Source organism: Triticum urartu, chromosome 1A (genome assembly GCF_056163025.1).
Source record: "Triticum urartu cultivar PI428250 chromosome 1A, HENAU_Tu73, whole genome shotgun sequence".
In the NCBI taxonomy this organism is placed as follows: Eukaryota; Viridiplantae; Streptophyta; class Magnoliopsida; order Poales; family Poaceae; genus Triticum; species Triticum urartu.
The window spans coordinates 521,554,101-521,566,711 of NC_141873.1; the positions used below are offsets into that span (position 1 = coordinate 521,554,101).

General features: G+C 47.2%; 1 protein-coding gene and 1 long non-coding RNA gene across 10 annotated transcripts; one reads left to right on the plus strand and one right to left on the minus strand.

Moving 5' to 3' along the window:
• Positions 1 to 661: 661 nt before the first annotated feature.
• Positions 662 to 6,945, plus strand: LOC125524876 (uncharacterized). Of its 9 annotated transcripts, none has more exons than XR_007291048.2 (11): positions 662 to 1,240; positions 1,721 to 1,922; positions 2,223 to 2,275; positions 2,392 to 2,711; positions 3,051 to 3,130; positions 3,212 to 3,324; positions 3,715 to 3,815; positions 4,266 to 4,446; positions 4,991 to 5,118; positions 5,684 to 5,854; positions 6,580 to 6,945. It is a non-coding gene; the product is annotated as an uncharacterized LOC125524876 (long non-coding RNA). The 9 variants fall into 9 exon arrangements; XR_007291031.2 differs by having other exon boundaries at positions 3,051 to 3,126; XR_007291047.2 differs by having other exon boundaries at positions 2,392 to 2,703.
• A 506-nt stretch (positions 6,946 to 7,451) lies between these two features.
• On the minus strand, positions 7,452 to 8,667 carry LOC125537281 (60 kDa jasmonate-induced protein-like). Its single transcript, XM_048700579.2, has 2 exons — positions 8,604 to 8,667; positions 7,452 to 8,523 (listed from the first exon to the last, which is right to left on the minus strand). The coding sequence occupies exons 1-2, from the start codon at positions 8,665 to 8,667 to the stop codon at positions 7,658 to 7,660; spliced, it is 930 nt and encodes a 309-aa protein (XP_048556536.2). The 3' UTR covers positions 7,452 to 7,657.
• Between the last annotated feature and the right edge of the window lie 3,944 nt (positions 8,668 to 12,611).

Consider the following 12,611-nt stretch of genomic DNA (forward strand, 5'->3'; position numbering starts at 1 on the left):
ACTCCGCGGCGGCCGAGCGGAGCGGGCTCCTTCTTCACGGGGACAAAGGCGAATGCGTTCGGCTCCTCCGACTCCTCCTCGTCCTCGGACCACTCCCTCTTCACGGGGAGAAGGCCCGCGCCGGAGGAGGAGCTCCCGGCGTACGAGGACCTCGCGGAGGAGAAGGACGCACGCCGGCAGTCGTACTCCTCCGTCTCGCTTTGCTGGAAGCTCGCCGGCGGCGACAGGCTGCGGTTGGTCCACTTCCGGGCCCCGCGCTTCCTCGCGCCGTCGGACCAGACGCGCCGCTCGCGCTCCGGGTCCCTTCCGCCGGTGGATCTGCTGCCGGAGCCGCGTCCGGAGCTCCACATTCGGCCCCACATAGCGGCTGGAGGCGGGGCGGGTGGTCACCGGCGGCGAGAAATGTGGAAAGGGGAAGGGGAATCGCGTGGCTCGGCGGTGGCGAGGGATAGGGTTTGGACCCGCAAACGAGTCGCGAAACCGCAGTTATAGCGGTCGGGGCGTGCGGTTTCCGGGCTGCGGCAAAAAATTTTGCGGGCCGGCGAATGTGCGGGCTCTGTTCTGACCGAAAAATTGGACCGAGTTCGCATACTCACCGGAATTTTGCGGGTCTGCTTGTTTTACAGGGTGTGCTGGAGTTGCTCTTAGACCCCCCAACCCCAACCCGAACCCGGCCCAGACCCACTCTGTTTCTTCTCCTGCCTCTCCCGATTCCTCTGCACATCGCTGCCGCCCCACCACCGGCCACCGCCGTCTCACCCACCCACCTTCTCTCCCTTGGCCGGAGGATCAGCCCCTCCCCCTTCGCTCCCCCAACCTCGCTTCTCCGCTCCATCCATCCTATCGCCGCAGAGCCGCACCAGCACTCCAACCTACAGGCGATGGCGCCGGCGAGGTCAGATCCGCACCACCACTCCGGCGATGCCGTCGGCGAATGGGGGACACGAACCTCAATCAATGTCGACGGGCACCGGACCGACGGATGTTCGCCGGGCAGCTCTGCGACCTCGCGCTCTCCGGTGATGAATCATCCGCCGCGGCACCGTCGTGCAGCTCGACGCGCACGGCAGAGGGCGGCTCCTCCCCAGCCTTGCCGCCTTCCTCCGCGCGGTTCTGCTCGGGTGACGATGCGGTGCAGCTACGACGAGGACCGCCGACCAGGCGCCTTCAAATCCTCAGCCCCATGAAGCAAGCCCGAGGAGGAGGACAAGTTCCTGGGGTCCTCATCGCCATTGCAGGGGTAAGCACCGCCACCTCCTCGGATCTCTTCTCTTCTCCTGTCCTCTCATCCCTCCAGTTTCGGTTCAGTTCTGTTCCCACGTGTTGGTCTAGAAATTGTAGCATCCGAGCTCGTCCTTGCATTCTTTCCGTGTCCTTCAGTTTGGTGTTGCTCCCAACTTCTTGCAGGAGAACAACACAAACATACCCTCTCTGCTATGCTGCAGGAGAAACATGTTTGCTTTTGCTCCTCCTGTAGCTAGCTACATTGCTGTTACCTGCAACTGCAACCTCCTCATGGACACTTAACTGAACCTCAATCCTTTTGATTGATGCATGTGCCATGTGTGGGTGGCAGGAGAGCAACTTCCTTCTCAACGGGCATCTATAGTTCTGAACAACAACAACAACAACAAAATACCAATCTTGTTTGCTGCATATGCAATTACAGTTGAGGATGGAGTTGTCGACTTGTGTTATAAATTGGCTCATAAATTGGCAGGACTTTGGTTGCTCTGCTCTAGGGCCAGCATATTTGCACCATGATTGCTCACCGGGGATCGCCCTCCACCAGGACATCAAAGCCAGCAACATCCCTACTGGACAGATGCTTGGAGTCGTGCGTGTCTGGTTCTGGCCTCGCAAGGCTGGTGGTGGACAATGAGACCCATGTGCCCACTGTCATGGCGGGTACCTAGCACCAGGTACTCGTTCTTTGTCTCTCTCTCTCTCTCTCGATGCTAGCCTGCATCACAATGCATTTCTTGTTCAAATGTGTATGCATTTTTTTGAGGGAAAGATGTCTTGTTAATTCCTGTAAATTCCTTCCTTCCACACCAGAGAATTGCTGTGTAGCTTATTGTTGAGAAATTTGACTAGTTCTGAACAATAAATAAGTAGCTTACCTTTTCTTGTAATCTAATAAGAAGAGTCGTTATAACTTTTCTGTTCAGAGTGCCTGCAAAACGGGCATTCAACTGATAAATCATATGTGTACACTACAGCTTTGGAGTGCTTTTGCTGGAACAGCAACAAGGGCAGCAGCATCATCCACTGAGTAAGCACTAGCACTAGCAGTACTGAACTTGCTCCTCTCAAAAGGAGTCTCTAAAGCAATCTGACGAATCCATTGTCTGAAGTCTGAACCTTGGTTTTGCTTTTGCTTTTGTGCAGCTGAACACGGTGACTGGGGAGGAGCGTCTGTATGAGATTGTGGACTAGAACACGGAGGTGGAGGGGATTTTGAGATCCTGCTTCCTCCGCCTCCAAATCTTCGGTCGCCCCAGCAAGCAAGCTCCAGGAGATACAGGCTTGGTTTTGCTCCTACTCTAGCTAGCTATATTTCTGTTACCTGAACTTTGCGTTCCTGCCACTCATGGACGCTTAACTGAACCTCAACCTGGACCTGGGCTTTCTCTTTGTTTCATTTTGAATGCATGCATCATGTGTGGGTGGCAGGAGAGCAACTTCCTTCTCAACGGAGGGGTAAGCCAGTGAGTCATTCATGTTCTGAACCAAAAATAAAAACATTTGGAACTTTGCTAAAGAAGTTGATTTATATTCTCCTGGACAGTGATCCTTCTTGATAATTGGGATGGCACTCTAATTTGGACATGCCAGGAAGTTCATACTTCACAAACAACATATCAGTGCATCTTACACACCATCGCTTAGTTTCACTTGCCATGGCTCCCAACTGATTACAGATGTTGATCGTTCACATGAAGTGCTTACTATATTTGTGGGACACGTAGACTTGGGGCCCAGGCACAGACCCAGTATCTCGTCCGCTGGTACCGGTTATTTTGACCTTGTGATCTTGCTTGCCGCAGATCTGATCCATGTCTTCTCCAAGCTGCCGCGTGATCTCAACTTCATTGACCACACCAGCAACATCCGATGGAAGGAGTAGGTGTTTCCTAGGCCTGAACTCCAATTTTTCGTGCGCCGTGGCTTAATGGACACTTATGTCATTGTGAATCTGTGGGTGTAGGTTTCAGAGGGCGAAGCCGGTCATCATCGATCCGGGGCTCTACATGGAGAAGGTGGACGTGCTCTAGATACCACAGTGCCGGAGCGTGCCAACAGGCTTCAAGCTCTTCACCGGTAATAAGGGCATTGCTTTTTTGAGTTTATCCATTGGAACTGCTCTTGTTAAATTGGTAACCCAATTATTTACATGTACTAGGGTAGTAATGTTCTATCTAGGATTTTTTTTCCCATGCATCTGATGACTGTTCACTGTGCATATATACTAGGCTCCTGCAAAATTGTTGTGCCAATTGAAGGAATTTGTTGTAGAAGTTTATTAGTGAATGTGACTGTTCAGGATTTGAAACTGATAGATGTTCATTCATATGTGTGTTATCATGCAACTGAAATTGATTTATTACCATAATAAGATCTTCAAAGTGTTCCTGCGAGCTCCTCAAATTCCTCTCTTTCTGAACTGAAGCTGGGGTTGACCTTTCTTTCTTTCTGATGTGTGCGTGGCAGGAGAGCTAGTTCCTCAATTTCTTGGGGTTCATGTGGAATCGCTCTCTCATGGGTCATGGCGTCGGCCGCCATCATGGCCATTGCGCTAGCAAACGGAGGGGGTAAGCCACTGAGTCACACCACGCCACCACGGACATCTCAACAGATTTGAGTAGTTTTTGATCCTCAATTTAATCTAGTTAAAAACTTCTGAACTTCAAGATTCAAGTTGAGGACAAGTTCCTCAGCTGAACATTTTTGAGCAGTTTCTGTTGCTTGCATACTTCTGAACTCGAGATTGGGTAATGTAACATCGAGCCATGCTAAATTCTACGCCAAGGCGATTGGGATGCCTATTCTCTCTGTATGGATGACCGATGTTGCACTGTTTAGTTTACTTGTGTGTATCTAGTGATGTTTGTTTAGTTTAAACCTTCTGAACTTCAAGATTCAAGTTGAGGACAAGTTCCTTAGCTTCTGAACAATTTTGAGTAGTTTTTGTTGCTTACAAACATACAGTTTGAGATTGTCTAATGTAGTATTTTTTACATCTTGTGTAATTTTTTCATCAGGGGAAGTCGCTTGATTGGCATGACTTAGTTGGCATCATCACCCTACTTGTTATCAAGCATCTGCTTCGTCTACTGTGTTTTCATCTCAAAGGCGCGTGTGGCCGCCGGCCATGTAGGTTCGGCTCAGTCTTGCTGTATTCGTCCAGCTCACCACTGTCACCGATGGCTACAAACATCAAAGGTGAGACCTCTCTCCTTCTTACCCTTTCTCTGGGCACGTGGTCATCGAGGCACGGCTATTTAGGTTTTGGAACAATGATGCCTTGATGGCCATGTATAACATTTGATGGAAAAATGCACTGTGATGCATCTCATTCCACACTGTATCATTGTGTTTAGCTCTATAATTTTGTTTGCTTTGCACATGATACTATACAAGATCTCAACACAGACGTGAGGTCAGTAGGTTTACCATGTAAAGAGACCCAACCAAAGGGAGCTCTCTGGTAGCTACTCAGCTGTGTTGTTGTGGCAGACAACAAAATATTAAAATTACTTTATACAAAGCAAAATAGCGTTAGCAAATGAACTGAGACTGTTTGAGTTGCAGACAACCTTCAAGTTCTCATTATACATTACCAGGATTTTGCCAACGAAAACATGAACGCTTCTTTTGTACCATTAGCAAGGTTTTTTTCAGAGCACATTATGTTAATTATAGCCTGCTGCACAGCATGTTAAAACCAACCATACCGTTCTAAATGACATTTCTTTCTTTGTTATAGGCATGCAAACATCCATGTCCGTCTACGATGGCTCGACGGACTACCTCCAACTGGCCCACTGGCTTGGCTTTCCTCTCAGCGCGATGACAGCCGTTCGGCGGTGGTTGTCGCCCCCTTCCTTGTTTTTTGTGAGTCCCTGGTCTCCTCTCCCTCTACCCCTGCCCTGAGATGGTCTGGCCATTCAGTCGTGTCCGATTGTGGTGCTGGCCAAGCCAATGATTTATGGTTTGGTTGTGTGGTCATGTTGTCTGTGGTTGTGGTATTCTGGGCACCGCAATGTTGTGATCTTGTTTGTTGCGGTTTGATAATCATTTAGGATATTGGCATGCTACTGTCTAGGGTCTAGGGTGTAGACTTGTAGATTTAGTCCGCTGATGTTCCTATGGTTGTTCTCAGTTTGTGTGAAGGCTGACTATGTGTTCGTATGCTTGTCCCTTTGGAGACGCTAATGTATAGGTTTAGTGTGGTTCATACTCATACTCATGATGACACGATGACTTCTAAGTTATGATAGTCCAGAACATAGCTCTTGCTTTTAAATTTGGTTTGGTCAATATTGTCGTAGCTCAAACTACCAAGTGGTGTGTAGTGTTTATCTACCGTGAACAGATGGTCAGGGCCAAGGACCTTTCTCGCTTGTATATTTTGTCAGCATGCGCCTCTCTGATTTGTGTTTGTGTCTGTGTTGATTAGAGAGAGACCTGAGTGCGTTTTTTGGGGATGATAGCTAAAGGTGGAAAAAACCTGGGAAGTTACAGGCTGGGAAGGAAGGAGGTTGATACACGCCACATGTACCAAGCTCTTATCCAGCAGTCCTATGCATGTGTAACCGCGGCAGTGGTGGCCGCCTCGTCCTTGGTTCAGGTGAGTCACCAATTGTGAGTAGATGCATGTGCGATGCTTTGCTCATCCAGTGATTTGGCTGGGTATTCAATTACAAGTATCTTCAGTTACTTGGCAGCGGACTAAGACGATTAGTTTGCAATTTTGTTTGGATAAAGTACAATGATCCTGTCTTGTTACTGTGACGATCTTGTTCTCTAAATTGCTCCTCCATGTGCGAATCTGACTGCACGGTGAATGCTACTCCCTCTGTTCCTAAATATAGGATGTTTTTGCAGTTACGTCTTATATTTAGGAACAGGGGTAGTTTACTTGCTAGTTGTTGGTGTGATGTTGTTACCGTTGACACGTTCAGTTTGCTCTCTGTTAGTAATCATGATCATGGCTTTGGTTTGTGAATGGTTAGGCTATGTTAAACTGGGTGTCATGGTTATATCATCTATGTTCAATGCCAGAATGTGGGAATTGCAACTGTTTGCTTAGGTTTTGCTAAATAATCTTAGATGTCTCAACAGTGCCATTCTGCCCTTGTTTTCATGTTATATAAATGTTTGTCAAATGCTCAATATCAAGAAAATCATTGTGGAGAACCTACTAGATGACAAGGGGAGAACATAGCTCTTGTTTTTCCATATTCTGGTTTGGTCCATATGATGATTGTTTACACTGTTTGTTGAGAGTATTTCCTCTGTCATGCATAGAGTATTCGATTCTTCATATTCTGCCATGTTTGCATGCTCTGCCAGGAAGAAGCTGAAACAGGCAGCTGTGCTTGATGCAGCAGGACGGCCGCCTCGGCCTCGCATGGCTTGGAGCGACGACGAGCTCCGGTGACCTTCCGAAGGCAATGGCGACTACAATGGGTACGGCTTTGGCGATGGCTTTAACGACACCAACTAGCAGCCCCTGCTCTCCCCTGTTCTGTTATGTCACTTATGCTGTATGTATCCCTGTGAAAAGAAGCTACATATCTCTTCTTCCTATGTTTATTTGTTTGGGATGCATTGAGGTCTTGTATGCCGTAGCAATGATGCTTTGTTGGGTGCTCGTTTTGTATTGGAGTTGTTTGAGACGCAAGGTTGTGTTGATTACACCATTCAAACTTGAGATTCCTCAGCTGTGTTAGTTTGTTGTGTCGTTGATGTTTGCTGGGGAGCATGTTTAATGCTTTCTCCAGCTTTTTCGGTAATGCTTTATCCAGAGTGGTGATGGATTAGGAGTGAAGGAATTCGAAACAGCTTCAATCTGGGCGTGAATTTATTTCATGCATCATGCTTGATTTGCTTGAGTTGGCAATTGCGCAATCATCTCATATTGTGTGTCGTGTCTAGGACTTGTCATTACTACTATATATTTTTCAAAAATGGCAAGAGAAAGATGAAACAACGGCAAAAGGAAAAGGGAAGGAGAAAAGCGAAAGGTTAAAGTGTGTTTTGGAGGTGATAATTTAGTTTGGTCACAGCGACAAGTAAGTCCATTCTATCCAAAATTCTCCCTCCGCTCCTAAATACAAGTTTTCTTTTTAGAGATTTCAACATGAACTACATACGGATGTATATAGATGTAGTTTAGAGTGTAGGTTCACTCATTTTGCTTCGTATGTAGTCTATATTGAAATCACTAAAAAGACTTATATTTAGAAATAGAGGGAGTAGAAAAGCAAAAAAAGAAGAACCTAGTATAAGGACGCCAAACTCTGCATAAATATATTCGATCTCTCTTACAAATTACAATTCCCATTACATAATTGTCCCACTTTCTATTACATCAGCAAACATACTACTACTATCATTTAAAGTACAGCGAGGACCATACATAATCTTCTTAACGTGGTCGCAGCACCAGGTCAATCACTCCGAGCGCGCTCTCCCCAGATTTTATACCAAATTCAGCGCCCAAGCTTTTAGCGACCTTGGAGCTTGGCCATGTTTTTCTGCCACTATCTTCCCATTGCACCAGTAATGTACTAAGCGAAGACCAGTTGACCAAATATTTTGCCTGCTCCAAGGTCAGGTATGATTCTTCGCTTTCCCACTCCAAAATGTACGCATTGCGTACGGGATGGAATCTTAAGGATTCCGGTCCCATTAGTGTAATCTTGGCCATTGCTAGCTGAACTTCATGCTTGGGAGTGTTAACAGGGTCGTAGTTGCTAAGTACATGGATGGCATCTAGCAGTGATTCCCTACCAAGTGGAACACTAACAAGAAGCAGATGGGCATTCTTTTGATCTCCATTGGGCGCAGTGTGTCCCATTAGCTCTTTGTACGATGAACCAAAGGGGAGAGGGAGGAAAGGCTCTGTGAATAAGGCGTCGTACCCTTTTGCCGTGTGCAGGTTGCTGGTAGTGTTGAAGGCGAGAAGATACAAATCGTCATTACAGAGCCATAAGGTCACCTTGTCGTCCCCCCGGCCCTTCAATGTGGGTTTGAGCCACGTCGCCGGTTGAACTGTTTTTTTGTCGTGATACCCCCTCTGCGGAGCCATGAGGTCGCTGACGTCGCCGATTTTCCTGCGGTAGTCCTCTTCGACACTTTCGATCAGCTGCGTGTGGGTGGTACCCAGAAACCCCGTGTGATGTGAACGGACCGCATCGTGCTCCCATGCGATCTCCGCTCCATGCACAGCCCTGACAAATAAGACAATCATTGCCAAGGTGACAAAAATTTTGGGCCATCGGCCGGCAGCCCCTGCGCAAATGGAAGGACGAACCTGTCAGATTCAGGTTAACTGGAAACATGAAAAAAGTACGGTTTTCGTAGATGCTTACTTCTCGTTGCGCCTTCAAATGCTCCTTCTTCCTTGGTGCCGCGTGCACAGTTTACTCCAGGCATACTGAAGGGTGAAGTGCTGCTCACTGCGATTGTTCGTGGGTTAACAGTCTTTAGGCTCACCTTATATATGGATTGCTATTAAAAGAGAACACGCTCTTTCTGCTCAAGAGCCACGGCCTTTGGCGCTCGGGTCTGCATGCCCTTGGCTTTTTCTTTTTTAAAGAAACTTTGTCTACTACTTCCTTTGTATACCTCGTTCATTCACGCGTGATCCGCACACAGAAGTGGTGAATCTTCGGAACGTAACCACACCTCACCCACTAATCTTTCTTGATAAGAGCCAATAATGGTTTTCGAAAATTCCTCCCAAGTTTATTTCATTTTCTTCACTTTTTACAAAGGGCAAACTTAATAGCTTTGTTCTAACAAATGCTCCTTTTACTAATTTTGTGCACTAGCTACTTAGGCCAACTCCAACGCATTTCGTCCGTCCCTGTTCGTGTGGGTCAAAACGGACACAAGTCGCGGCACAACGCAGCGACTCAAAAGAATGGTCGTCTGTTTTCTGTGTCCGCGATCCATTTCAGGCCCAAACTTGGGTACGTTTTGAGTCCGTGGGACACAAAGCTGGCACACTAGGGCGCTCTCTTTGTCCTCCCCTGCCCTGTCTGTCGGTGAAACATACGCCTCCCCCTACACCTCTCCCGCCCGCCGTAGCCGCTGCCACCCATTTCCTGGCCGCTTCCTTGCTGCCCAGGCCTGCCACCCACCAACCCCCAGCATCGACACAATCCCCCCGGCCCCGCACCCGCCCGCCACTTTTTCGAAGGAGTTCTTGCCGGCGCTTGTGGCCTTTTTCGCCGCTGCCGGTACTAGAGAAACCACGGCCGCCGGCGCCGCCCATCGGCACCAACACCGTCTTCCTGGTCGCCAGTCGCCCTCGTCTCCACTTCTACAGGCCTGTTGCCTGTGCGGGGAGGTCGTGGTGCTCTTCTCCGACCGCTTCTCCACCATGACCACAAGGTGTTCGACACTTTGCTCGCAAGGTACCATGGATAGTGGGGGCGAGTACTTTTTCAACAACTTCATTTGTTCATTCGGATGGTTTGTCGTCGGATGATGAGGAGCTTGTGGTTGCTGCATTGGTCGTCAATGACCACATTGCTAGGCAGTGACCGAGGTTCAGGGGATCAATCTTGGGTCATGCTCCAGCGTTGAACCGCAATAGAGAGAGCGGTCATTGCATGCTCTTCGCCGATTACTTTGAGAGCAACCCCCTCTTCAAACCCCATCTTTTTCGGCACCGCTTCCGAATGGCGAGGCATGTGTTCACTCGTATTCGGGAGGGAGTGATAGCATATGATAATTACTTTAAGTGCAAGGAGAATGCCCTTGGTATGGTTGACTTCTCCTCTTATCGAAAGTGTATGCTTGCATCATGTCTCGCATCAATATACATGTTCTGCAAGGCCGAGGCGGTAGTGTTTGGCCCTGAGTATCTGAGAGAGTCAAGTGCCACAGATACAACCCGGTTGTTGGCGATCAATGCAGATGGAGGCTTTCCAGGAATGCTTGGTAGTATCTACACTCGAGCTCAAATGAGCTCGAGTGAACAGTAAAATCGAAAAACATTTTAAAAATGTTCAAAAAATTCTGATTTTTTTTGTGGTAAACTTTGACAAATGTTCTAACCGCTTGAATAATTTCACCTTCAGATCACGTTCGTGGAAGGCGTGACAAAAAAAAAACAAAATCGATGCTCTGAAAATGCTACTTTTGAGCTCATTTGATGCTCATTTGACCTCGGGCTGAGAAAGGACTTTCCGAGAACTGTCCATTTGCTTGGCAGGGGTAGTACAAGGGGCATGTGAAAGGTTGCACTGTCATACTAGAAGCAGTGGCTTCACATGATCTTTGAATTTGGCACTCTTTTTTTTGGCATGGCTGGTTCTCACAATGACATCAACGTGCTTCAGCGTTCTCCATTGTTTGCAATGCTTGCGGAAGGCCACTGCTCAGAGGTCAACTTTGAGATCAATGACCACCAGTACAACAAGTGATACTACCTAGTTGATTGTATTTAGCCTTAGTGGTCAACTCCTGTGAAGACAATATCCAATCCGAAGGAGAGAAGAAACAGATATTTTCCTAGGCACAAGAGAGTGCTAGGAAGGATGTGGAGTGTTCTTTTGGTGTGCTTCAATCTCGATGAACTATCGCTCGACACCCTACACTAACATGGAGCACCGAGAAGCTTTGGGGGGTGATGACTGCCTGTGTGATAATGCACAATATGATCATGGATGATGAGCATGATGACAACATCTACGACCAAGAGTTCCAATTTTAGGCTGAAAATATTGTGCCTGAGCACCATGAACCGATAATGTATGAACAGCTCACCAAATTTCATCATGAAATGCATGATTGGCAAACTCATATGCAAATCCAATGACTTGGTTGAACACATGTGGACTCACATTGACAATCAATAGATGTATTGGTTCATTTTCTTTTGATGTATTCATGACAATTCAAATTTGGCTCTAAAGTTTGTGATTTTATTCGGTTGTGAAACTATTTATTGTTATGGTACCATGTGATTTATTTGGTTGTATAAACTATATGCAATGTTTCTTAGTTATTTTTTTACATTTGGCCGTCGGCCGGCCGGGTGGACTAAATGCGTCGGCCGCGTTGGGCACACTGGCTACGCAACCACAAGAGGTCGGACACCGCCCCTTTGCCTGACACAAACAGACATAATCAAGACAAAACAGTTGTCCGTTTGGGATTGCGCATTGGAGTTGGCCTTAGTTCATCTCCAATGCCATCTCCTAAAAATGACAAACTGTGTGTTCGCGGACCACGTGCCCGGACACTATAGGGGAGCCTGCCATCCAACTCTATCTCTTAAATAGGCATCAAATTAACAACAAAGGTGGGCCGGGCACACCTAGAGGACAAAGCACATGGATTGTGAGGACATATGATCCAACTGACAGTGGGCCAGGCGGGCTCCCACATGATGTCTGGACTCCCACAAAGTTCCTTCAAGTCTACTTCTGGTTTGTAAAAAAAAGAACATGCGAACTGGTCCACAGACATTTAGATGACTGCTTTGGATGTTAAAAAGTGTCCGGACCCATGGTCCGGACCTTTACAAGCTACCCACACTAGCTCCAGCAGTGAAAGAAAGAAATTATGTGAATCTGAAGGGAATATACAGGATCAAAGAGAATATTGAAGAGTGGTGTGGATGTAGAGAAGAAACAAGAGTTCGTCCAGAGTAAGGCCTTTTTTGGTTCAAATGAATGGAAAACGTAGGAATCGAGGGAACCATAGGAATGACAAAGGAATAGAAGTGCAAAACTAAGGATTCAAAACCAGAGGAAAAAGAAATCAATGGGTGTTCGACACATCATAGGAAAAACGGAGGAAGACTCCATCATTAGATGCTTCCCTGTTTGGTTCGGTTGTGGATTTCTAAAAGTAGCTATGAAAAATCTGCTGTGAAAAAGATGTAGGTCATTTGGAAAACCAGCTGATACAACTTTTTCAGATTTTAGCCCACAGCGGAATCAGATTTTGAAAAGCACGTCCTGGGCTGCTTCCGCTTTTGATTCAGATTTTGACAGCGGATTTCTGGAGTCTGATTCTGCTGGGTTTGCCCTTTGATTCAGATTCTGTTGCGCGGCAGCGGAATCCGTCGATAAAAACTGAACCAAACAGGGCCTAAGAAAGCAAGATTCTGAATATTTTATTCTATTGCATGGTGCTTCTCTCATGTAAAGCACGTACCTACTTGTCGGTGTACAAAAATAGGGGCGCATTTTTGTACCCCTTTTCTTGTGCATGGGCAGTCAGAGCCGCGCCCACGGCCACACCAAGCAGAACGAGGGAGGTGAGCCAAGGTAAGATCAAAGCCCAAGACAATCAAAGTAACGCCAAAGCCAAGACCACAAAGAGCAGAGGGACGAAGCAGGTTCCCCCGGCAAGACCCT